General features: G+C 47.1%; 1 protein-coding gene across 2 annotated transcripts; it reads right to left on the bottom strand.

Moving 5' to 3' along the window:
- Window positions 1–3,518: 3,518 nt before the first annotated feature.
- On the bottom strand, window positions 3,519–13,584 carry N4BP3 (NEDD4 binding protein 3). 2 transcript variants are annotated; one of them, XM_074212237.1, is made up of 5 exons: window positions 13,128–13,584; window positions 6,869–7,264; window positions 6,125–6,667; window positions 5,649–5,891; window positions 3,519–4,587 (listed from the first exon to the last, which is right to left on the bottom strand). In XM_074212237.1, the coding sequence occupies exons 2-5, from the start codon at window positions 7,232–7,234 to the stop codon at window positions 4,054–4,056; spliced, it is 1,686 nt and encodes a 561-aa protein (XP_074068338.1). In that variant the 5' UTR covers window positions 7,235–7,264; window positions 13,128–13,584; the 3' UTR covers window positions 3,519–4,053. The 2 variants fall into 2 exon arrangements, with proteins under 2 accessions (XP_074068338.1, XP_074068339.1); XM_074212238.1 differs by lacking the exon at window positions 13,128–13,584 and adding an exon at window positions 7,985–8,437.
- Window positions 13,585–24,056: the final 10,472 nt, after the last annotated feature.

Consider the following 24,056-nt stretch of genomic DNA (forward strand, 5'->3'; position numbering starts at 1 on the left):
CTTCTTTATATATGAAGAAATATTCTATTATATAAAGCAATTTTATTATATAAAATAATAATAATTGGCATTTATTTAGGACTTTAAAGTTTGTAAAGTGCTTTACAAATAACTCATTTGAGTTTCACTACATTCCTGGTAGGTGGTTGCCTTTATTATCTCCATTTTACAATTGAGGAAACTGAGCAGACGGGTGAAATTACTTGTCCAGGGTCACCATGAAGATAATTACAGCATATACCTCACTTACACAATATGTACAGTGCTTTGCAAATCTTAAAGCACCACATACATATGAACACATTATTCTATCCAGGTTGAAGGCCAATTATTTATTCATTCAAAAAACATTTATCAACTATCTTCTAAGTATAATACTCAGTGCTGGGAGAGATACAAAGATAAGACATAGTCCCTTCCCAGAGCAGACATGACCTCCAGAACACGGTTAAGGTTTTGGAAAGTCTTGGGTCTGGGGTGGATGGAAGAGTCTGTAAGGGGAAGGTTGGGAAAGGAAGAACACCTGGAAAAGTCGGGGTCCTTGGAAGAGGGAGGCAGCTACAAGACATCAGGGAATCTGGTCCATCTATCCTGGACTCACCCATCACAACATCTCTGTAGCTTATTTGGCTTCAGGAATAGAGGAAACTGGTTTGTTGAGCTGCAGATGAGCTGAGGAAGATCTAGTTTCCTTCTGAGATCCATCAACTCCTTTCTGCCCCACCCCCTCCGGGCCCCACCTCCAACACATCTGGGCCAGGCAGGAGCTTGGTTTCTGGCGCCTCTGCCAAGTTTTGGTGCCGCCTCCCTCTGTGGGCCCTTTCCCTACTCCCCAGCACACTAATTGCTGGGTGGGGAACCACTGTGGATATCCAGAAGCTGTGAAGAGGCCCAGGCCCAGCAGAGGTGCTGAGCCCAGGTTGAGCCAGCCACCACCCTGGAGAGGGAGCCAGTGAAGGAGCTTATCCTGCCCTGCCTTCCCCTTTGACCCTGAGGGAAGCCGAGCAAAAGGACGGAGCCAACACTGGTGTCTCAGGGCTGTGTCCTTCAGTTTCACCTGGACTGGTCGAAGCCCCTGATACTGAGTGTATCACTACACTCAAGGATGGAAACTGGGTGTCTTGAGATGATTTTAGGAAACACTGCAGTGCCTGGGAAATTCAAGATTCTCAAAACAGCCCCTATCTTGTCTGGCTGTCATCTTCCGGAGGACCATCTCCTCCTTCCTTCCCCCAAGTCAAGTCAGGTTGTCCTCCACCCCAGAGGAAAACAAACATCAAAAAAGCTGGACCCCACCCTGAATATGTACTCATATCCAACTTTCTATACGTATGCTGGGCCCCCCACATACTTCCTTATTACATACATACCACATTACACCCACCCCCAGACACACTGACTTTTCCTTTTATATAGCCCACTCCTACCTCACTCTATGCGTGTAGATCCCTACACACACACACACACACTCTCTCTCTCTCTCTCATCCTTTTCCTTTTAACAAAGCTACCTCAACCCTCTCTACCATCTGGTCCTGGGTACCTGGATAGGATCAGTAAAACCAAATCCCGCTACTGTTACCACTGGGGGAAAACTCATCTAGGTGAAAGGGAGAAAGCAGACCTTACTGACCCCCAGGCCTTTGCCTAATTCATATTTCCTGGATTGAATTTTCTTATAAATAGACCCAAATCCAGCTCCACAGGGCAGGGGATGATGTCATAGTCTTTTCTACCCTGCTTCAGGCACAAAAATAATACTAGCAGATATTTATATGGTGCTTTGAGGTTTATGAAATGCCTCACACATGAGCTCATTTGCGTCGGACAACAACTCTCTGAGATGAGTATTACCAATGTGACCCCCATTTTACTGATGAGGAAAACGAGGACCAGAGAGGTCAAATGATTTGCCTGGGGTTACACAGCTCCCAGCTGACCAGCATGATGCCTTTCAATCAAACAGAAGGTCCTCAAAGGCAGTACCACCCCTCCCCCTCCATTTGTTTTTGTCCTTCTGTTCCCAAGGCCTGGCCCATAAAGTATTAGAACTGGGATTTCCTCAGCTTAGGGAGTCTCCCCTGGAGGTACTTCCTTACCACCACTAGAACTAGGCAAACTGTCTATAACACCCAATAGGTCCTAAAAGGTTGCCTGATGGTGAAGTATATAGAGCACGGGTTCTAAAGTCGGGAAGAATGAGTTTGAATCCAGCCTCAGACTCTTAGCTGTATATCTCAGGACAAGTCACAGTTTGTTTCAATTTCTTCATCTATAAAATGGGAATCTTAATAGCGCCTACCTCCTAGGATTTCTGTGAGGATTAAGTGAGATAATATTTGTAAGGCATTTTCACAGTGAAGGAGCTTTTAAGAATTATATAAATGCTGTTATTAATATTAAGGGAACTGGTCCAGAGTCTCAGTGACAGAAGCAGAATTTAAAACTCGGTTTTCTTGTCTCTAAGACTAGTATTCTATACAAGGCAGACTGTCTTACATACAATAGGTGGGTGATAGATGATGTTGAACTGAATTGAGCTGTCTATCTCATAGAAAAGGCCTTTCTAGTCCAGATAAAGGCCAGAATTCCTTCTTCCACTGAGACAAGGTCAGAGATGCTATTATATCATGGAAAGATAGATGACCATGAAGTCATTCAGTTTCCTGAGCCTCAGTTTCTTCATCTGCACAATGGGGATAATAGTCCTGTGGAAATCAAGGGCTTTATAAAGGTTTTGCAAACCTTAATGGGGGGGGGGGGATTTATTATGAAGGATTCAAAAAGAAAAAGAAGCAGTACCACCCCTCCCCCTCCATTTTCAAGGAGGTCACTCTGAGTGGGCAAGATGTAGCTGTAGGAGGATTCAGCTACAGGGGTGAGGCCTAGGGGTCCCAAAGATAATGACCAATGTCAAGACCTAGGAATCCTTACAAGGATGTAGAGGAGTAGTCCACCATCACTGGGAAGGTAGAACCAAGTCCTGAAGGATATCAGTTCAAGTTAGGGTCCTCCATGGGCCCCAGGATGCCTCTGAGCTGCCAGTCAGTGAGGGGAGGGGAAAGTGGAGTCCCCATAGGAACATCAGCTACCACCAAAAGAGAAAATGACTTTGTGCCTTTGCAAACTTGGTCATGGACTCCTTTCTTTTGCTTAGGATTTTCCCCTACAACTCATCCCTTAAGGGCCCTAGTCAAGTTTTGAGGTATTTGTTTTTCTTATAACTGGTGGCTGAGTAGGATTATGGAAACAGAGACTTTTGTTCCTTCCCTAGACCAGAAAGGTGGGAGAAATCAATCAGAGAAGCCAAGAAGCCTAGCAAGTCCCAAGGGAATTAACTTTGTGGAATTGGATTTAGGTCCTCCAGAGAGTAAGCAAATCCAGATAAGAAAGGGGTCTAAAAGCTGGGCTGGGTATTTTGTCCCCCTCTCAAGTCTTTGCAAGGTTCTCCTTCCCCGTCTCCAAAACACACTCCTCCTGGACACCATTTGACAGAAATAAGCCTCAACAAATCTCCAATTAAAAAAACAAAACAAAACATGGCTTTATTCTTTGAGGGACGGGCACCTGTGTCCAAGTCTCCTACACTGGCCCATGGAGAGTCAGGGAGGACATGACACAGGGGCTCATGGTCTCCAGGCTCCCTCTCCTGTTCCAGCCCTTTCCCCCACCACACTCCGTATCACACTCTGTATCATCTCATCGTGGGGCTTCACTCTAACTTTCCAAGCCTCTTCACTGGGCCTGGGATGCAGATCACATAGCCAATCCAGGGAGTGATTAGGCTTGGCACGGCTGGGACATATGATAAAGCGGGATAAAAGCACCCCTAAACTTTTGCTTCCAAGCACCAAAATGAGGACAGTGCCAACACTGGAAGCCCTCCCTCCCAGGTCTGGCTTAGCTCTGTATGAGACTATCCATCCCATCCTTCCTCAGGGCCTGGGGCCCTGCAGAGTTATGGGGAGAGAGAGAAGGGGGCACCCTCCCAACTTTTTCCAAGAACTATCCCTGTGGGGTTCTGTGGCGGCCACCTACTCAGCCCCAGGATTACTCAGATCTTGGAGGACTCAAGCCTTGGGCTCCAGGGTGCCTGTGGGGCCCGAAGCTCCCGCAGCTCCCTCAGCTCCTGCTCCAGAGTCTGATTTCGGTGGTACATCTCCATGTAGCTCACCTGGATCTCCCGCTGGTAACGCAGAACCCTGTTCTTCTCCTCCTGCCATGTCCTCCGCTCCTGCTCAAAGAGCAAGGCCTGCTCCCTGCCCTGCTGCCGCTCCCGCTGTAGCTCAGTCCACAGCCGCTCCGCCCCGCCACTTCCCACCTCCCCCCGAAGTCCCTGGCTCTTGGAATCATCTGTTTCACCACCCCCGTCAGGAAGTTCCCCGGGGCCTGGGCCATCCTGGGAGTTCTGGTGACAGAGGGTGTCCCGCAGCCGGGCCAGCTCACTGTCCTTGGCCTCTGCCTGGGCCCGGCTGCTTCGGAGTTTTGTCTTCAGGCTGAAGATCTCTGATAGCTTTTGGGCCAGCTCCGCTTGGGCCTCCCGCAGCTGCTGCTTTAAGAGAGAGATTTCTGAAGTCTTCTGACCCACCTAAGAGAAAGAAGGAGGCATTAGAGTGGAGGTGGGGAGGAAGGAATACTGAAGGGAAGAGTACACTGACTTGGAAATTGGAGGAGGGTCTTCCTTTCTCTAGGTCTATAAAACTGGGATAATATTAATGCAGCTCTCAGAATTGTTGCAGATAATGATTCATAATCTCTGTAGTGTCCCAGTAGTGTGAGCTGTTCTTTTTTCTAGACTCCACCTTTTGTAGGTGTGCTTTTACCTTCAGAAGCTACTCCTGCCCTTGTCCCTCCTCCCCAGGTCCTTGACTCTCTCAGCCCAACTTTTTCTTCCCCATCTAATATATTTAGGGTGAAGAATCAAATTACAGAATCTAGAGTTGAGAGGAACCATCAAGATCATCCTAGACCATGGATTTCCCCAATCTTTTGGGGGCATCATGCCCATTGGCTTTGTTAACCTTCTCATACCCCTTAGAGAATATACAAGGAAACAAATTCTGGGGGGGTTAACATGTATATGTGCATAAGAAATAAAATATATTCATTTCAATAGGATAATATGACTATTTACTAAATAATTCCCATGCCTCCCTTGACAAGCTTCTTGTACCACTTTGGAGTATATGATATACAAGACCAAGTTGAGTATTCCTGATCTAGTCCAACCCCATCATTTTACAGAGGAAGAAAATGAGACAAGGCAAGAAGTGACTTGCCCAAGGTCACACAGCTCAAAGATTCAGAAATTTAGAGCTGTAAGTAACTTTAGAGATTACCAAATTAGAATCACAGATTTAGGACTGGAAGACATCACTTAGGTCATGTACTCCAGCCCCCTCATTTTCCAGATGAGATAACTGAGGCTCAGGGAGGCTAAGTGATTTTCCAGAGTCATCCAGGTAATATATGGCAGAGCTAGATTTGAACCCAAGTCTTGTGTCTCCAAAAATGGTATTCTTTCCTCAAAGCAAAGCTGGGTCTTCTAACAGAAGGTACCACAGAGTCTCAGGCATCATTTTCTAGCCTGGGTGAGGGGCTGCTCTGGTCAGGCCTCCAGTAACTGCCCACTTATGGGTTTCCCCTCACCTCCCACTTGGCCTCCTCCTCCAGACTGGGGCTGGTGCTGTCCGGGGAGTGTGGAGGCTCCTTGGCCAGACCCTGACGGGCACTGAGCTCCTTCCGCAGCCTCCGCTGTTCCTGCTGAGCCATGAAGAGCTGCAATTGGAGGCTTCGTTCATTCCGTTCAGCCTTCTGGGCGATCTCCTGCAGCTTCTCATCATAGAGACGCTTCAGTTCTGCCAACCACAGCTGCTGCCTGTCCTCAAGCTCCTGGGGGGAGAGAGCAGGGTCTCAGGGGAGACTGGCCCAGAGACACAAATCTCCCTCCCTGGATAGGAACTCAAGCCCTACAGAGGACAGGCTCTTCCAGAAATCCCCAGATATCCCCATAGAGCAAGAAGAGAGGATAGTGGAAGGAACAGATGAAGAGAGAAAACATAAAGACAGCAAGAGAAATAGAGGACCGGTTGTGGGAGGAAGGGTTGGGGGGAGGCAGCCCTCACCTGTGCAAAAGGACTAGGGACATCATCATCACTGAGACCTCCTTTCAGCTCTGATAGTCCCCCAATCCCAGGCTGACCCTGCCGCAGGACCACTGAGTCCTGAGCCATCTGGGCAGTGTAAGTGAAATCATAGGGAGGTGGGGGTTCAGGCAGGCAACTCAGAGTTGCCAATGGCCCCATTTCACCGGTAGTCAACAGTGCCTGTTCCTTCGGGCTTCGGGCTGCTCTGTCCAGGGAGCCCCCAAGGCGGTTGACATGTCCCACAGAGGCACTGAAGGGTCCAGGGCCACCGCTGCCACCACTGGAGGAGTCAGACAGGCCAGGATCGGGGCCCCCTTCATCCAGACTAAGTGCCTGGAGCAGCTGGGCCCGAGCTCGGCTGGCCTGGGGTCCAGGACTCAGGGGTGGGTTGCACACAAGCGTATGAAGGCTGCCATTGCTCTTCCACAGCTTCTGGCCCTTGTGGGCTGCCAGGCTCTGCATGGACAGGAAATTTTTCCCTGTCCCTGTCACTGGTTTGAAGACTGAAGGGCGAATGCGGCACTAGGAGAGAAAGGTGGGGGAAAGAGTAGGTGAGGCCATAGTCCTGCTCCCTCTGCCCCTTCTGAGACTTCTCCACCAGCTACTTCCCCCATCCCCAAAGGCAGAACCTCCTATTTCCCTGTCTCAGCATCATGACCTGGGCTCCCTTCCCTCTTGACCTCCACTCTTATCCTGGTCTATCTCCCCTTGCTGCTCCCTCACCTTGTCAAATCGGCCCCGCTCTGGCAGGGATGTCTTGGTGAAGTCGGCCCCCCGGGGGTGCTCCCGGTAGTAGAGACCAGAGTAGTTGCTCTGGTGGTCATCATCCCCCTGCCGGTGTGATCCCCCTGATGGCCAGCGTTTGGGGCCCTTGGAGTCCTTCTTAGCCAGGTGAAGGTAGCTGAGGAGCTCTCTCTGGCTCAGACCTTTCCGCAGGAGCCCATCAGGTTGGCGTGAGCTGCGGGCACTCCCTAGGGCAGCCCGCAGCTCCTCGGGGGAGAAGTCCTGTCTCTCCAGCAGGCTACCCACGCTGCCCATGTTATGGAGGGCAGTATCACTGGTTCGGGGAGGTCTCTGGGCCGTTGCCATGAAGCTTCAGCAGGGTTGAAAGGACCGGCTCTGGGAAGATCAAAGGCAGACTCAGATGGACATTCTCCCCCAACCCTTAGAAACATAGGACCCCTTTACTATTCTCTGCCCCATTTCCAAGAAGCTCTGGCCTACCTGGTCCATGATACAGCCATTCAGAAAACAACTCCTTTATCCAATAGCTAAAGCTACCCTTCACACACCCCCTCCCAATACAGGCAGAGCAGGGTCTCAAGTCTTGGTGATCTAAATTCCCTCCTCCTCCCAAATCCAGATCTCATAAGGGAGAGGCCTTTGACCACATCTGCCCCTTCCCTATGGCAAGTGTATCCTAGCCAGCAGGTATAATCAAGAACAACCAAGACTTTGAGCGAGAGCCTGTGATCCTCCCTTCCTGGGTACCTTCTCCCCTCTGATATATTCTATTTCTTTTTTTTTTTAGGTTTTTTTGCAAGGCAAATGGGGTCAAGTGGCTTGCCCAAGGCCACACAGCTAGGTAATTAATAAGTGTCTGAGACCAGATTTGAACCCAGGTACTCCTGACTCCAAGGCCAGTGCTTTATCCACTACACCACCTAGCCGCCCCTACCCTCTGATATATTCTAAACTGAATCTACTTGAACAGCTCCAAAGAGCTGGGGAAGGACATGCTGCCCTGGACACTGGGGCCTGTCATCCTCACACAGAGAGGTCCAATTACACAGGGGAACAGGTAAGAGTGTGGGCAGTGGGTTCTCTTTGAGCCCAGACCTGATCCTCGCAGAGTGATCCTATGTTTTCTTGTCCTTCTGGGACACAGATAAACCTGGGCAGAAGGGCATTGGGGGAAGGGGTGCAGAGAGAAAGAATATCAAATAGGGCAACAGATACAGTCCAGTCCTTGGCTTTCCTCTCCCTGGTGAAGGGCCCCAAGGGAAGTACAGGGAAGGGGATAGGGCCCTGGGTCCCACAGCTGGAGAGACACAAACAGGAAAGGCCTGGAGGGAGGAAGGATGGAGCTGGACAATAGGCAATGGCATCCGGAGCAGGTGTGTATGTATGTGTTGGGGGGGGGGGGGTCTGCTTACTTATTCATGCCATTACCTCACAAGAAAACAATCACACAGAGCCCTAAGCTCTGTGAGCACACAGACCCTCATACCCCAAGCTTCCACACACCCCAGACAGAAGGGGATGCACCTGGCAGCTTATACCCTCAATGGGCTTCCTAATCACCCCTTCCCCCCATCCCCCTCAGACAAAGCCAGCTCCAGACCCCCAACCCCACCCTATCCTCCATTCTCCTGAACCATTTCCAGCTTTTGTGTTTTTGAAAGACAAAGTGTGTATGTGGAGATCTCCAAATCAATGAACTCCCACCCCCAAGTCAGGAACTTGAAAGTCTTTAATAAACAAACAAAAAAAAGGTACAAACTTTGGAGAACCTATTTGTTTTTCCTCCTACCCAGGCGACTTCCTCCCACCCCTCACTTCCCAGTATTCCACAAAAACAACAACAACAGAATAACTTTGATGGAGATAGGAGTTGAGGGAGTGGGAAGCAGATTTCCCTTCCAATCTCCCCTTGTATATCTGGGCCTTACTTCCCATCTGTAGCTTAGGCTTCTCAGTGTGGGTGGAACTTTTGGAGGCCCTGCCATGGCAGGGGTTGGGGGTGCTGGTGGATGAAGCAAGGGACCTGTTACAAATAGAACCAGGAGACTTGTCTCCAGGTTTGGGTCATAGCAGCTAGAGCGAGAAGGAACCTTAGAGATCACCTACTTGGAGCCTCTAATTCTAAAGAAAGGGAAACAGAAGCTCAGAGAGAGAAAGTTACTTGACCAGAGTCACACAGCAGACAGCCAAGTGATTTGAAACCAGGTACCCAATCCAAATTTAGTGCTTTCTTCCAACTCCCTCTTCATTCAGTTCAACAACCATTAGTGAATTAGAAGCCTACTGTGTTAGCCTCTGTGTTCTCCCGGTAACAGACCTCCATGTCAGAAGCCACACATGTACACACAGGCACCCACACGGACCAGCCCCACCCCCCAGGAGGCCATGATGACCCGGGCATCATTCACCCATTCACCCTTAGGCACATTCCTGCCCCTGCCTGTGCAACCCCCAGCCACCAAGGGTGCTGAGGGTGTTGTCAGTGAGGGGGAAGCTTGAGCGGGAGAGGGGGAATGAAGGGAGGGGCAAAGAGGGTGAGGCAGAGCCTGGGGAAGCCCAAAGTGACTCTTTTCAGTGACTCTATTCAAAGGCATGCCAAGAGCCAGGACTCTTCATTTCCGTTTTTTCTACTGGATTCACACAAGCCTAGGCCTTTTCTGTGCCTTTCTCTTCTAACAATCATAGGATCTTAGAGCACTGATTCATAGAAACAGGACTAGAAGGGATTTTAATGACCATTAAATCCAACCCCCTGGTTTTATAGGTAAACTGAGGCAAAATGTGGGGGGGGAAAACTGAGGAAAAATGAAATTACTTGCCCAGGATCTGAGACAGGATTTAAACTCATGTCTCCCTGACTCCAAATCCAAGTCCCTATCCACTTTTGTCTCCTTTCTAGAGCTGAACAACATCCAGAGGGGATCCTTAGGGAAGGGGGACAGTTTGTCATCCTTTGGATCCCTGTTTGGCTGAAAGGGCCATATTCTACCTACCAAAGGTAATTTATAGAGGGATCATGTGCTGGTATTCCTTCTCACCCTGAATTCCTAGGGAGAGATTTGATTTTTTGAGGGAGGAGTTGGAGGGGAGGTTAAGATCACTAGGAGACATATAACCTTGATTTTAATTCTAACAATACAGACTGCATTCTATGGGTCTGGGTCTCAATCCAAGGGTCTCCTAACCACACACACACAGGCCCTAGAACCAGGTCAGGGAAGAAAGTAAGTAGGCTTTCCTAGTGTTTAGATCTGCTAAACTATAGTCCCCACAGATCAGACTTCGAAGGTCATCTACTCTCATTACTTCATTTTAGAAATAAGACAATTAAGACCTAGAGATGTTAAGTGGTTTACTCAAGGTCATACAGGTAGAATATAGTAGAGCTGTGTTTGAACTCAGCCCTGCATTCCACTGCACCAAGAACTCTGAAAAGATTGGTGATTTGAATTGAACTGGGCTGGCTGGAGATGGAATGAGCTAGTCTCAGGACTATCCTCCAATCTTAGTCCTCCCCCAGAGCCACTACTGGGCCTGCTCAGAGAATGGTTCAAATTCTGGGGCTGGCCCTGGGGAGGAGAGAACTCCAAGGAATGCAGAGCTCTGGGGGCCAGTTTAATCCCTCAATTTAAAGGGATTCCACATTCTTAGTCCCTCCCCAAGCCTTCAGCTGCTTTTTGAGGGCCATCTTCCACCCCCTAAACTTCTCTCTCCCTCTACATACATTCCAGACTGTTGCCTAGAGGCATTAGAGTTAAGAACTCAGGGTAGGGCAGGAAGGAGAGCAACCTGGGATTAGCCACCCAGTGGGGCAGGGAGGGAAGAAGGAAAGAATGGAGCTTCCTGACCAGCTCCTGGAATTAGGATGAGTGGGTTGGAGCCTAGGAGGTGAATCAGGGCCTCCTCATGGTACCCATAGGCAGCCAGAGGAGACTTCTTTGGGTAGGGCTATTCCAATTTATCCCTTCTATCTATTCTAGCTGAACTCTGCTACTCATTCCCAGTATTACCCAGGTTGAATCCCTCCCAGTCCTCAATTTTCTCCTCTGAAAAGAGGAGTTAGACTTACTGGTCTCCAGGATTCTTTCCAACTCTGACATGCTATCCTAGAATGAATTGCGTGTAGATACACATTATCTGAGCCCCGCAGGGCCACCTTCATGCCCCCGTCAGCATCTTTTTATGGGCTGAGAGACAAAAGCTGATCCACAAAACTTACTCATTTTGGGAGTGGGTCTCCACTCCAGGTACTAGATTTCTAAGATTCCCCCAACCCTGAATCAAGCTCTTGAACATCACAGATCATTGTCAGTCTTCCCACCCCAACTTCAAGCCAGGCCTTACTTAGCAGGGAGACCACGTGGGGCTAGGGGGATGGGATAGGAGGAGGCCAACTTAACTATAGGTTGGGGGTCTCAGTCAGGGAAGGGCCCCACCACCTGCTAAAGGGATTGTTTTGCAAAGACATCTCTGGCCTGAGGGGAAAAGGGTGAAGCTGAGAGGAGAAACTAGGAATGTAACTCTACAGAGGAATGGGGTTGGGCAGGGGCCCAAAATGACACTGTGGCTCCAAATATGAATCTGGGGCTGGGGAGGGGGCAGGGCCCCTTCAAAGGGACACTAATCCAACAGTCAGCTGCCTGATCTTCCTCACACAATAGTGCACTCCCCTGCCCCAGACTTTAAAGGAGACTAGAGCAGAGGAATAAGAGCCCCCCCCCCCCCATCTTAGTCAAGATGAAAATGAGGACAGAAGGAAGAGAACCTAGTATTCTGGGGACTTGAGATACTTTTGATATAGAGAAACATACAGTCTCTCTGGAGAAGGGTGAGAGGGCAACTGATTAAACATCAAGGTCCCTTCCAGGATGATTCTATGGATCACAGACAAGCTAGGCAGAGATTCCAGGCTCTGGGGTGGGTACGGTCTTTTGTGTCCTTTAGGCACCTAGTCAAAAACCTCCTGAGACCTTGAGGAGATACTCATTTTATTCATTGCTCAGTCAGGGAAAGCTGAGACTCCAGGAGAGAGATGGAAAAATGTCCTTGGAGGATTCTAGTCCCTTGGGTCTCTAATTGCAGAATTGGGAGCAGGAGGAAGGGAACTCTCAGAATTTCAATTCAACCTTTCACCTATCCCATTACTCAGGACCTTAGTTTTCCCCTCTGAGCAGTGGGGGTCAGTATAGTTTCCTGGCTCTGGAGCTCTGGCTGGTCTCCTTTGGTGGACAGAGATCTTATCTCACTCTGACCTTGAAGTCCAAATACTTCCCTCGGAGGCCGGAGTCACTAGGCAAAAGGAGAAAGCCTAAATTGTGAAATCCTGGGCTACCTGCAGGAAGGGGAGGACTGCTTTGGGAGGCGATACATACGCACATACATGCAGACACGCATGTAGACGGGCACGCTCTGTAGGAGCACGATACCGTGGGGGACTAGTCCCTGGACAATACACATATGTACGTGTGTGGACATACACACGTGTACGGAACATGTGTGCACACACCAGGAAATCCCAAGCTCTTCCCGCCTCCCTCCACTCCCCTTCTCGGACAGCCAGGAGGAAGGGGCGGCTCAGCAGGCAAGTCCAGTCCCCAGCAGGTAACCGGCCCGAGAGGCGGGGGAGGGCCCTGTCCCCACCCATGTCTGCGCCGGTCTCGGAGGCGCCCGGCCCAGGACAGCCTCACGAGCCTTCCCACACCGGGAGCCACGGCCCGTGTGCCAGTCCCCTGCCCCAGCCCACCCAGCCTCACCGTGAAGGTGGCCCAGCTAGCCCTGGTCTGGGTCAGCCGCCACTCTCGTGGGGCTCTCGGTCCATGGGGGGGGGGCGCGGGCTGTGCGGGGTCCGCGCGGGGCTGCCCCGGCTGTCTCACGGGCTGCAGACGGACGTGACACGGGGAGCAGCTGCCCCCTCCGAACAGATCGGATGTCCGACGCAGCCCCCTGCCCCTCCCACCTCCCCTGGTCCCGGGGCTCAGGAGGGCTGGGGCCGGGGCCCGGAGACCGCAGGCTGGCGGGCCAGAGGAGCCGCCCCCTCCGGGGCTCCCCGGGGCGGGGACCCCTCCGGGAGCCTCCTTCTTCTCCGCTGGCCCCATTCCACAGAAGGAGAAACTGAGGCCCCAAGAGGAGGGGCGATCTGCCCAAGGTCACACGGGGAGCGGCTCCTCGGGGGTCCGGGGACAGGGCGGGACGCGCTGCTGCGCACCCGGACCCGCGCCCGGTCCACAGGCGCACTCACCATGTTGGCGCCGGCGCTCCCTGCTCGCCGCCCGCGGGGTCCCGGCTCCGGGAGCCGGCTTCGGGGTTGCGGCCCCCCGACGGCACAGCCGCCGCCGCCGCGGCCGCTTCCCTCCGCGAGATTCGAACCTCTGGGCTCCCGGCTGCCGGCTGCCGGCTCTGGAAGGCACTGAGAGCCCGGCCACCGGCTCTGCCGCAGGGACCCGGGGAAAACGCGGTCCGGCTCGGGAGCCGGAGCCGGAGCCTGAGAGTCGGCGAGTTCGCTCCGCTCCCAGAGGCAGAGGGAAAACCCGGACCGCTGAGTCCCAGAAGGCGAGACCTGGACCGGTCCCAGAATAGCCAGCCTCCCCGGCAAAGCAGGGGAGTGGAGCAAGCGAAGTCCGGCTGGACCACCGCCCGCCTCGTCCGGAAGCCGTGGGCCCGGGGATCCTCCGCCTCCCACCCTCTGAGCAGAGACAGATTCCTAGAACCATCTCCCACGCCCCTGCTTGTGGGAATAGGCTGCTGCCCGGTGCCCAAGGCACACCCCTCCTCCTGACCCAGCTGCAGCAGTGGGTGGGACAGAGCCCATGCTTGGGAGCTGTGAATTCCTGAGTTGCAAGGCTGGCTCCTGGCAGAACCGGCTATCAAAAGTAAAGCACTTCTTAGCCTACCTCTTTATTATTTCTCCTTCCCTCTTCTACCCCAGTAAGACAGCATATAAAACAATGATAATTGTCTTTAAGATTCTGAAAAGAACCCTACAGGCTGACACGCTTAAAAAAAAAAGTCTCACACCCATACATAAATATACATAAACATACATAAACATGTTTATATGCGGGATATATATGCATATATTATGTATATATATAATATAATATAAATAATATAATATAATATAATATAATATAATATAATATAATATAATATAACATATATGATGTTTGTATTTGACATCTGTTTTGTTGAAGAAATCTCAGAGCCATTTGAACATTTGCCTGTCCTGGACTGGGGATATTTTGGGGACCCAGAACTCCTCTAGACCAAACACCCTCTACCAAAGTAGATTCCTGAGACCTTCTCAAGTTCCCCTTCTCCAAGACATCCTAAGGCATGAAGAAACTGACTTGTCTAAGGTCACACACTCATAGTTAACATAAGTCAGAAAAGGGATTTGAGCCCAGTTTCCTGACTCAGAGGTTGGCAGACCTTGTAATAATAATACTTTATATTTTAATCATATTTTAAGGATTAAAAGTATTTTCTTACAATAACATTGTTAGGTAGCTTGTACTAATATTCCTCTCCTAATTGTAGAGGTGGGAGGGGAAAAAAAAAACAATCCAGTCTCATCAGGGTAGTAGTGTCTGACAAGTAAATATCAGAACTGGAACTCCAGACCTGGTTCTCTGAGACCGGTGAATACTTTCTAAGTCTAAAGTCAGTAAATACCTTCCCCAAAATACACACTTGTGTAGAATTAGGAAAGTGATACAATGAATAGAGAGCTGAACCTTTAAGTCTCAGGAAGATCTGAGCTCAAAAAATGACTTCAGATGTTTAATTACTGGATATGAAATGTTATGTGTGAGGAACTGCAAGGCAAACAACATAGCTTGACTGTAGGACACTTGGAAGTAAATAAAGTATAAGAAGACTGTAATGTTGGGAAGGAGCCAAATCAAATAGGTCTTTAATTTTTGATTTGATCTTAGAAGGACTAGGGAGCTAGTGGGAATTTTATTGAGAAGGGAGTTAATATCACCATATTTGCAATTTGACAATTGGGTGGAGGATGGGATGGGATGGAGAGAGACCTGAGGGGGGAAAACAATCAGAGGGCTGCTGCAGTAATCCAGGTGATGAGGGCCAGTATCAAGGTAGTGATGGGGAGAGGAGGGAACCAGAGATGCTGTGAAGATAGAAATGAAAGTACTAGAGAAGTTCAGAAGAAGGGAGAATAGAGGAGGATCATGGAGGAAGATGATGAATTCAATTTTGTACATGCTGAATTTGAGATGTCAATGAGACAGACAATTTGAAACGGGCAACAGGTAGTTAATGATGGAGGTCAAGAAAAAAGTTAGGGCTGGAAGAGGTCTGAAATAACCAAAGTCTATTAGCACCATCACTCTCCTTGTGGGTGAACTCCTCCAAAATTGTAAATCAGTTTAATCCCCCACATCCTACTCTCTCCTAGAACCATAGATCTGAGGTGAGATTTGAGTAGAGGCTTATTAGATCTAAGAATCATCTCTATAGAAATAAATGAATCCATGGGAACTGATGAGATTGCCAAGCAAGGTAGTTTAGAGGAAAAATAAAAGACAGTCAAGGTCAAAATACCTACAGTTAACCAGTGAAACCTGGACAAAGGTCCAGCAAAGAGGAAAGAGGTAGGAGAACCAGGAATGAGAAGTGGCAAGAGTATCTAGAAGAGTATTTGACAGTTTCAGAGCCTGCATCAAAGTCAAGAGGGGTGAAAAGTGAGAAAGAACAATTAGCTCTAGCAATTAGGAGATCATTGATAAGTTTGGAGAAGGAAGTTTTGGTTGAATAATTGAAGTCAGAAGATAGATTTCAGAGAGCTGACAAGTGAAAGACTAGGAAGCAGAGCACTTGTGGATGAACTCAAAGAGAACAGTAACAGAAGAGAGATGGGTGGGGTGGAGGTGATGAGAAGGGAATAAGCATGTATATGCCAAGCATGTTATGTCCTTTGATTTTCACAACCCAGAAAAGTAGGCCTCTAGATTACATTTTCCACATGAAACGGGGATAAGAACAGCACCTACCTCAAAAAGTTGAGGAAACTGAGGCAAACAAATGTTAAGTGACTTGTCCAGGGTCAGCCAGATAATAAGTATCTGAGATCAGATTTGAACTCAGGTCTTCTTGATGTGAGGCCCAGCATTCTTTCCATTTCACCACCTATCTGCTTCCAAGGTGGTAGGGTTTTTTTAGTTTTATTTTGTTGGTGGATTTTTTTTTAAGATGGAGGAGACATGGATACATTTGTAGGCAGTAGAGAATCAACCAGTACTCAGTAAGAGACTGAAGATTTGTAAGAGAGTCAGGGTACAATCTCCTGGAGAAGACCAGATGAATTGTGATTAAAACATATGTAGAAGTATTTGTCTTGGCATGGAGAAGGGCCACCTCTTCATATGAGGCAGGTGAAAGAGAAGATGGTAGAGAAAGACATTTGAATGATATAAGATGAGGAAGAAGGAAGAGAGGGAGCTTTCAGCACACGATTTCAAATTTTTTGGTGAAATATGTGGCACAATCTTCAGTGTGATGGGATGTGCTTGAAACAATGATGGGAAGAAGGCTTGGGAAGGGATAAAGAGGACTGGCCATTTTGGTGAAGGGAAGAGTGAATCAATTAGGGAGGTATAAAAGGATAGTTTTGCCTCCATGAAGACCCAGTTGCAATTATATAATATAAATTTGTGGTATTCCTGGTCAATATAGTTTCATTCTTTTCTCCAGTTTCATACAGCAACATGGGAAAAGGAATGGAGGTAGGTTTTGGTTAGAATAACTAGGTTGGGACATGGCAAGTCTTTTCTTGATGAAAGGATAAATAAAGGGGCAAATACAGTGAATAGCAAAGAGTTGAAGTTTCACCATTATGAAGATTGGAAAGGAAGGAGAATAAAACCAGTGCTGGAATAAATGGCCTGGGAAATACCTGAGGGATGGAAGGATTGGGGCTCATAGTGAGGATGAAGAGCAAAGTTAAGGGTTATAAGACAGAGGAAAAACACAAAATAATAAAAATATGACCAGTTCAATATACCTCAGGGGACCAGAGACAACTATGTATCAGAAGTAGCATCTGAATTTGACCTTGAAAGTTGGAGGAGGAAAACATTCCAAGCAGAATGAACAATATGAGCAAGGACGAGAAGCAGGAAAGGGAGAAGTCTGTTCAGATAAAGTTTGAACTAGCACAAGACAACCAAGGCTTTGTCCCTGGCACTGATATCCAAGACTGGCATAATTTCCACCCTCTTCAGGGAGAATACCCATTCAACTAGCCCCAGGCTGCCATGTCCCAGGGCCCCAAGTTGGTCACTGCATTCTCTCAGGACTGACTTTCCACTACAGTGGACTGTAATTATTGATGCCACCCTGCCAGGGAACCTGTACCATGTAAACACAGAAAAAAATTTTCCCTTCCTCTAAAGTAAACTGTTTGGATGAAGGGATTATGTCTCATAGCTCTTTCTTAGACTGACATCAAACACAGTGCCCTATTCAAAATAAGCACTCAGTAAAATATTTGTCAATGATCGATAAGAGTTGATCGGTTTCCTGTCAAACAAATAATCTTCACACTCTCCACTTTAATGAAAGTGGAGAAACAAGCTCCAATGCAGAGTGAGTTGGATCATTCTAATTGGAACATTGGAGCGGACTGAGCTTCTCTGTCCTGGGCATACCCCAAGTACCATGATTAACAAATTCATGACTCTGGAGATTCACCTTCCCCCCCCCCCATTCCAGTGATTCAGAACCATCCTCTGCTTAGGCAAAAAACTTCTTCTGTTTCCCCCTCCCCATGCTCTCATCTTTATTCAGTCTGACCTTATCTCTCCCCAGACCTGATTCTCTCTTGTCCCCCTTCTTTTGACACTTCTGACACCAGACACCTTCATTTTCTTCCTCCCACATTATACTCATCTTCTAGTGCTCATTGAAAGCACATCTTTCCCCTAAAGATATCACATCACTTGGCATCCTCTCCAAGGTAGGCTGCTCCTTCTCTCACAAGCCCTCTGATAATCAAGGCCATAAGGAAATGATGACACACTTCTTGTGCATCACCATCCCTTACAGACCCTCCCTCTGTCCCATCACTCAGCATCATCTCTCCTTACTGGACAGTTCACCACAGTCTGTCCAGATCCCTAATGATATCCTTAGGGGATCTCCAGATCAATCTCCTTCCTCTTCATTTAAATTAATTCTTTTCTACCCTAACCTTGCTTTTTTTAAAGACCTCCTCTGTCTCCAGTCTACCATGACCATACATAGCAGTTACTCATACCTTAGACACCTTCCTCTTGCCTGTCTCCTCCTCAATCATTTTCCTCAACCAAAATTGTCCATTCCAAGTTAGGAGTCCAATACCCAGATAATGGTGAGTAATGAAGTGTTCGGGTGTAGAGGATATATGAAAGGAAGGAGTGGAAAATAAGACTGGAAGGAAAGTTGGTTCCTGATTGTGGAAGGTCTTAAATGTCATGCTATGGACTTTGGATTTAGTTCTGTAGGCAATGAAAAAATTCCAAAGAAGGTGAAAAGGGAATAATCAGGAAATGTTCTTATTTTGGACCAGATCTGTGATTTCATTGATGGGAGGAACTCCTTTTACCCAAGTAGTTGAATACTTGCTCTGCAACTTATTTCCTTATAGAGCTACTAGAGGGCATTGAGATGTTAATGGACTTAGAGATTTAGAGCTGGAAAGAACCTTAGAAAGCATCGAGTTCAGTCCCCTCATTTTACAGATGGAGAAACTGAGACTCAGCATCTTGTCTAGGGTCACATGACCAATATATGTATCGAGCAGGGTCTTGAACCCAGGTCTTCCTGACTTTGAGGCCAGTTCCCCATCCTGGTGGCCATGATACTTCCTGTGTAACAGGAGCTTAATACAAACTTGTTGAAATTAATGGAATCAGTTAGATCTGTGCTTTCGGAAGATGAACCTAGCAATGTGTGGGATGGATTGGAAAGGAAGAGGCTTAAGACAGGGAAACTGGTTAAAATGCTGTTGCAATAGTCCAGGCAAGAGGCCATGGGAACCTGTACTAAGGTGATCACTAAAGTGATCACCAAGGCAGTAGAAAGGAGAGAACAGCTAGAATAGCCTTCCAAAGACTAGCATGATGGAACAGCACAGAATCTGGAGTCAGAAGACCAGAATTAGAATTACTATCTGCATGATAGTCACTTTTTGACTGTATAAAAGTCATTTCAAATAAGTCACTTTTTGAACCTCAGTTTCCTCAATACTATAATGTGAAAGCTGATCTAGATGATCTCTAAGGTTCTCTTTAGAGAAGCTAGGTGGTACAGAGAACTGGGCCTAATGTTAGGAAGATCTGAGTTCAAATCCAGACTTAGACACTTAATAGCTGTATAACCCTGGGGAGGTTACATAGCCTCTGTCTATCTCAGTTACCTCAACCGTGAAATGGGAATAATAATAGCACCTCCCTCCCAGGGTACTTGTAAGAATCAAATGAGATAATATTTGTAAAGCGCCAGGGCATTACCTGGTTTTTATTTTTTATTTATTTATTTTTTAGGTTTTTGCAAGGCAAATGGGGTTAGTGACTTGCCCAAGGCCACACAGCTAAGTAATTATTAAGTATCTGAGACCGGATTTGAACCCAGGTACTCCTGACTCCAGGGCCAGTGCTTTATCCACTGCACCACCTAGCTGCCCCATTTCCTGGCTTTTAATACATACTTGTTTCCTTCTTTACCTCCTTCCTTCCTGCTGAAAATTATTAGATTTTGGGGAAGAATTGAATGAACAGGACTCTCATCTACATGAATGTGGGGGGACATGGAATGGAGAGAAGTCAAGAAGAGTTTCAGGTATGGACCACAGTTCACATACCTCCTGGAAAAGGGAAGGAAGGACATACCAGGGAACTCAGGATATAGACACCAAGGAGGCACTTTTTAGTTTGGAGCAGGTGGCAAAAGGAAAAAAGCTAGGTACATATCCTAAGATTCCCCCCTCCTCAGGCTAGGTGGGTCAGAGGCTTGGTAGTAATAGACTCCATCAGCACCTGGGATAGCAGCTCAACTCTGATTCCCCTGTTATAGGAGGGGGTGGAGAATCTGAGATAGAGAAAGGGCAAGGGACACATAAGGCCTCACCAGAATGCACTGTGTTTAACCTCTTTTGTTTTTATATCTTTCATTTTTTCTCTCCATGTTTTCATCTGTCACTATCTCGGTCTTGTAGACTCTTGGCACTTAAAACCAGAAGAAACCCTAGAGGTTGTTGAATTATGAAGACACTGACTTGTAGAAAGGCTAAATGACTTGCCAAAGTCACATAAGAAATAGAGATAGATTTGAACCCAGGACATCTGATTCCAGATCCAGTCAGTGCTCTTGAACTCTTCCTGACTCAGTTCATGCCAGAAACAAATTTGAGAAATGCCATTATCTAATCTTTGCTATGATCGATCCAGGGTCTAGTAGACTAAACCGCCTTTAAATTCCAGAGTTATGCTCTGAAAATCACTTAACTAAGAGGGTCCTCCAGCCCTAAATTCTAAAAATCAAAGAGAGAGAGAGAGAGAGAGAGAGAGTAGAAATCATGAGCCCCATTTTACAAATGGGAAAGAAAGTGAGGTCAGAGAGGAACAGCAAAATGCCAAGGAACTTGGCAGGCTAAAGCCAGGGTAAGAAATGCACCTCGGGGCTTTCTACTTCCTGGCTCAATGCTTTGTCTGCTCCCACAATGGATCAGTCTCTATCTCAGGTAGAGCTCTTACTCCCTTGGGTAAGAGGGTCCAGGAGAGCCAAAACACATGCTGCCAACTGACAGCAAAGATGAGGAAGGGAAACTTGTGGGAAAACTGCATCTATTGGCACGAGAAACCACCAGAAGCAGCCTCCCTAGAAATCAAGCCAAGACCTTCACATCCAGATATTATCTTCCCCAGAGTAGAGGAAGATAGGGAAAGGGGAAAGGAATGGTGTCCATTCACCCTGCCTGGACTCCTCTGAGTTTTCATCAAGTTTCTGAACAATCCACAACTTTTAGAGGGCCTTGTGATAAGAGACCCTGGCTAGCTAGGGCAGGGAGTAGTAGGATAAAAGGGAAGTCAACATTGTTCTAATTTTCTCTGTAGAACTCCCATCCTCATCATCCCACCACTGGAAAAGTCAGCCAATATTCTTCTGGCCCCATGGATGGCCAAAGGCAGCTTTCAGAGAATTCAGAAACCACTATACCCAGACCATCTTGCCCAACAAGGTCCTAGAAAAGGGAGCTGTTATCTTTGACATTTCAGTAACCTTCATGAACTGGCTTATGGTTTTCTTACAACCTGGAATTCATCTCTTCAGCTTGTCTATCTACTCAAATATATTCATTGAATCTTCCTTCAAGACTCAAGCAAACCACTATCTCAAAGAACTAGGGGTTCTTGGGGCTGAAAAGGAACCTAAGAGATCAACTAGTCTAACTTCCTCTGTTTATAGAGGAGAAAACTGTAATCCAGAGAGAGCATTTGTTTCTCCCTTTCTCTTTTTTTCCTCCCTACTTCTACCCCTTTCTCCCTCCCCTCCTTTTCCCTGTCCTTTCCCTCTCCCTCTTCCCCTCTCTTCTTTTTTGTCTCTCCCTCTCTCCCCTCCCTTTCCTCCCATTCTCCCTTTCTTCCCCTTCTCCCTCCCTTTTCCTCTTTTTCTCTTTCTCTCTGTTTCCTTTCCCCTTTCTCCATTTCTCCTTTCTACCCTCTTCTCTTCTCCCTCTTGCCCTCTCTTCACCTTTCTACTCTTCCCTCTTCCTCTCTCCCTCCTTCTTCCTTTCCCCCCATCTCCCCCTCCCTCTCTTTCCCCCTTCTCTGTCTTCCCCCACCAACTTCTAGCCCTGCTTGGAATCAGAGTTAAATGAAAGTCAGAGCATCTCAGAATGTCCCGCTATCACCACAGGAGAGCAAGGGGCAAGATGGTGTAATGTGTGTGGGCCAAGAACTCTGGGATTGCTGCCCATCCCAGGGGGAAGGAGGGGAAATGAGAGATACTATTCTGTATTAGCCAAGAACCTCCCTCACCTTTGCCAACCCCAAAAGGCTTGTCAGTCACTTCTAGCTAGGGCTGTCTAATCTCCAGACCCTTGCATTATCTGGGAGCAGGCAGCATTAAAAGGCAACTGCTACTTATTTATTACTAAATAGTGGCTGATTGGAGAATTACAATTGAAGAGCCTTAATTCATAAACCAGTGTCACTCTGGAGTATGCTCTCTGGGGCAACCCTAGGAATCTATGCCTGGGCCTAATTCTGTTCAATGCAAATCATAGGATTTTTAATTGGAAGGGATTTAAATGGGCATCTGCTCCAACTCTTTCATTATACATGGGAGTGAAGAGAAGATCACAGAAGTTGTGTGATTTGTCCAAGTTCATGCAAAATAAGGAACAGAGATAGAATTTGAATGTAAGTTCTCTGACTCAATCTAGGGCTCTATCCATTATAGTACAATTTAATATTTAACATTGATTTTTACAAGCAAAACTTCTTTTTTGGGGGGGGCTTTTGGTTTTTGTAAGACAATGGAGTTAACTGACTTCCCAAGGTCATATAGCTAGGTAATTATTGTGTCTGAGGCTGAATTTGAACTCAGGTCCTCCTGACTCCAGGGGCAGTGTGCCACCTAAGCTACTCCCAAGGTAAAACTTCTTAAGCTGGCACTCAAGTCTCCATAATCTACCTTTATAAATTCCTTTTCCAGATTCATGACTTTTCTCAACATGAAACCTAAACTCCAGGAACCTTGGACTGTTCACTGAACTCAGCCCCATTCCCCAACCCTTAGCTTTGTTCATCCTGATCCCCAAGTTGGAACACCCTCCTCCCCCATCCCTACTTATTGAAATCCTACCTTTCCTTCAAGGCCCAGCTCAAATGTCACCTTTTCCCAGAGCCCAAGGCCTTCACTAATTCAAATTCCCACAAGGAACAGAGTGCATTCGCTCCCCTCCTCTCATAGATCCTATATCATATTCTGTTTTATGTTATGGATTTTTCTTCCCTACTAATGAAAGAAGAAAGTTTTATATTTATATTATATTTATTTATATATTTATTATTTATATTTATATTAAGCTTTATATGTCAGGTGTAGGCTAAGAACATAACAAATGTCATCTAATTGATCTCACAACAACCCTGGGAAGTGGATGCTTTAATTATCACCATTTTACAATTGAGGAAACTGAGGCAAGAGAGATTGTGACTTGCCCATGCTCACATGTGGTGAGTAGCTGAGGCTAGATTTGAACTCAGATCTTCCTGTTTGTGAGCCCAGCCCTCAGGCTCCTTCAGGACAAGATCTTGTCTTTGTATCCATACCTATATCTTACCCAGAAACCTTACACATAATGTACATTTACTGACTGATGAATCAGACTCAAGGCCCACTTATTAGATTTTGGGGTATAGAAGGGAGAATTAGCACATTAGCATGAAAGAACCTCCATTTAGAAAGATAAAGAAAAATCACTAAGATCAAACTTAACTGGGATAAAGATAAAAATCACAGGATCATCAGGACTTAAGACATCATCTGACCCAAACCCTTCATTTTACAAAGGAGAAAACTGAGGCTCCAGAGACAGGAAGTCATTTGGCAGGGGTTGCACAGGAAGTAAGTGATACGTCTTGGATTTGAACCCAGATCTTCTGACTTTTTGACTTTTTAATTTCATGTTGTTTTGATTATGCCATCCTACCTCTTCCATTTATGTTAAAAAAGAAAAACCAATTGCACAAGTAAAGAATGGGGAAGCTATGGCAGGCAAGAGTTCAATTGAAAAGACCTGGGGGGTTTGGTGGACTGAGAACTAGTTATGACTCAACAGTATGATGTGGTACTAGAAATGTTCCTGCAATCTTCGTTGTTGTTGTAGTTGTTTCTGACTTTCCATGACTCTGATTAGGGTTTTCTTGATAAAGTTACTGAAGTGGTTTGCCACTTCCTTCTCCAGATCATTTTACAGATGAGAAACTGAGGCAAACAATATTATGCGACTTGACCAAAGTCTGAGGCCACATTTGAACTCAAATCCTCATGACACTTTCTCCATTGTACCACCTAGCTGTGCCCTACTACCTATAATCTTGGGCTTTTTTAAAAAAAGTATACTGCCCTAAATAAGGTCAAGGAGGTAACAGTCCTGCCT

This window comes from Macrotis lagotis, chromosome 1 (genome assembly GCF_037893015.1).
Source record: "Macrotis lagotis isolate mMagLag1 chromosome 1, bilby.v1.9.chrom.fasta, whole genome shotgun sequence".
Taxonomy (NCBI): domain Eukaryota; kingdom Metazoa; phylum Chordata; class Mammalia; order Peramelemorphia; family Peramelidae; genus Macrotis; species Macrotis lagotis.

Bases quoted from the DNA above. Each gene is read 5' to 3' on its own strand.
- N4BP3 (XM_074212237.1), bottom strand. From the start codon at position 7,234: ATGGCAACGGCCCAGAGACCTCCCCGAACCAGTGATACTGCCCTCCAT. The intron at 5,892-6,124 runs GTGAGGGCTGCC...CTCTCCCCCCAG, and splicing joins TCCCTAGTCCTTTTGCACAG to GAGCTTGAGGACAGGCAGCA. The intron at 4,588-5,648 runs GTGAGGGGAAAC...TCTTTCTCTTAG, and splicing joins AGGAGGAGGCCAAGTGGGAG to GTGGGTCAGAAGACTTCAGA.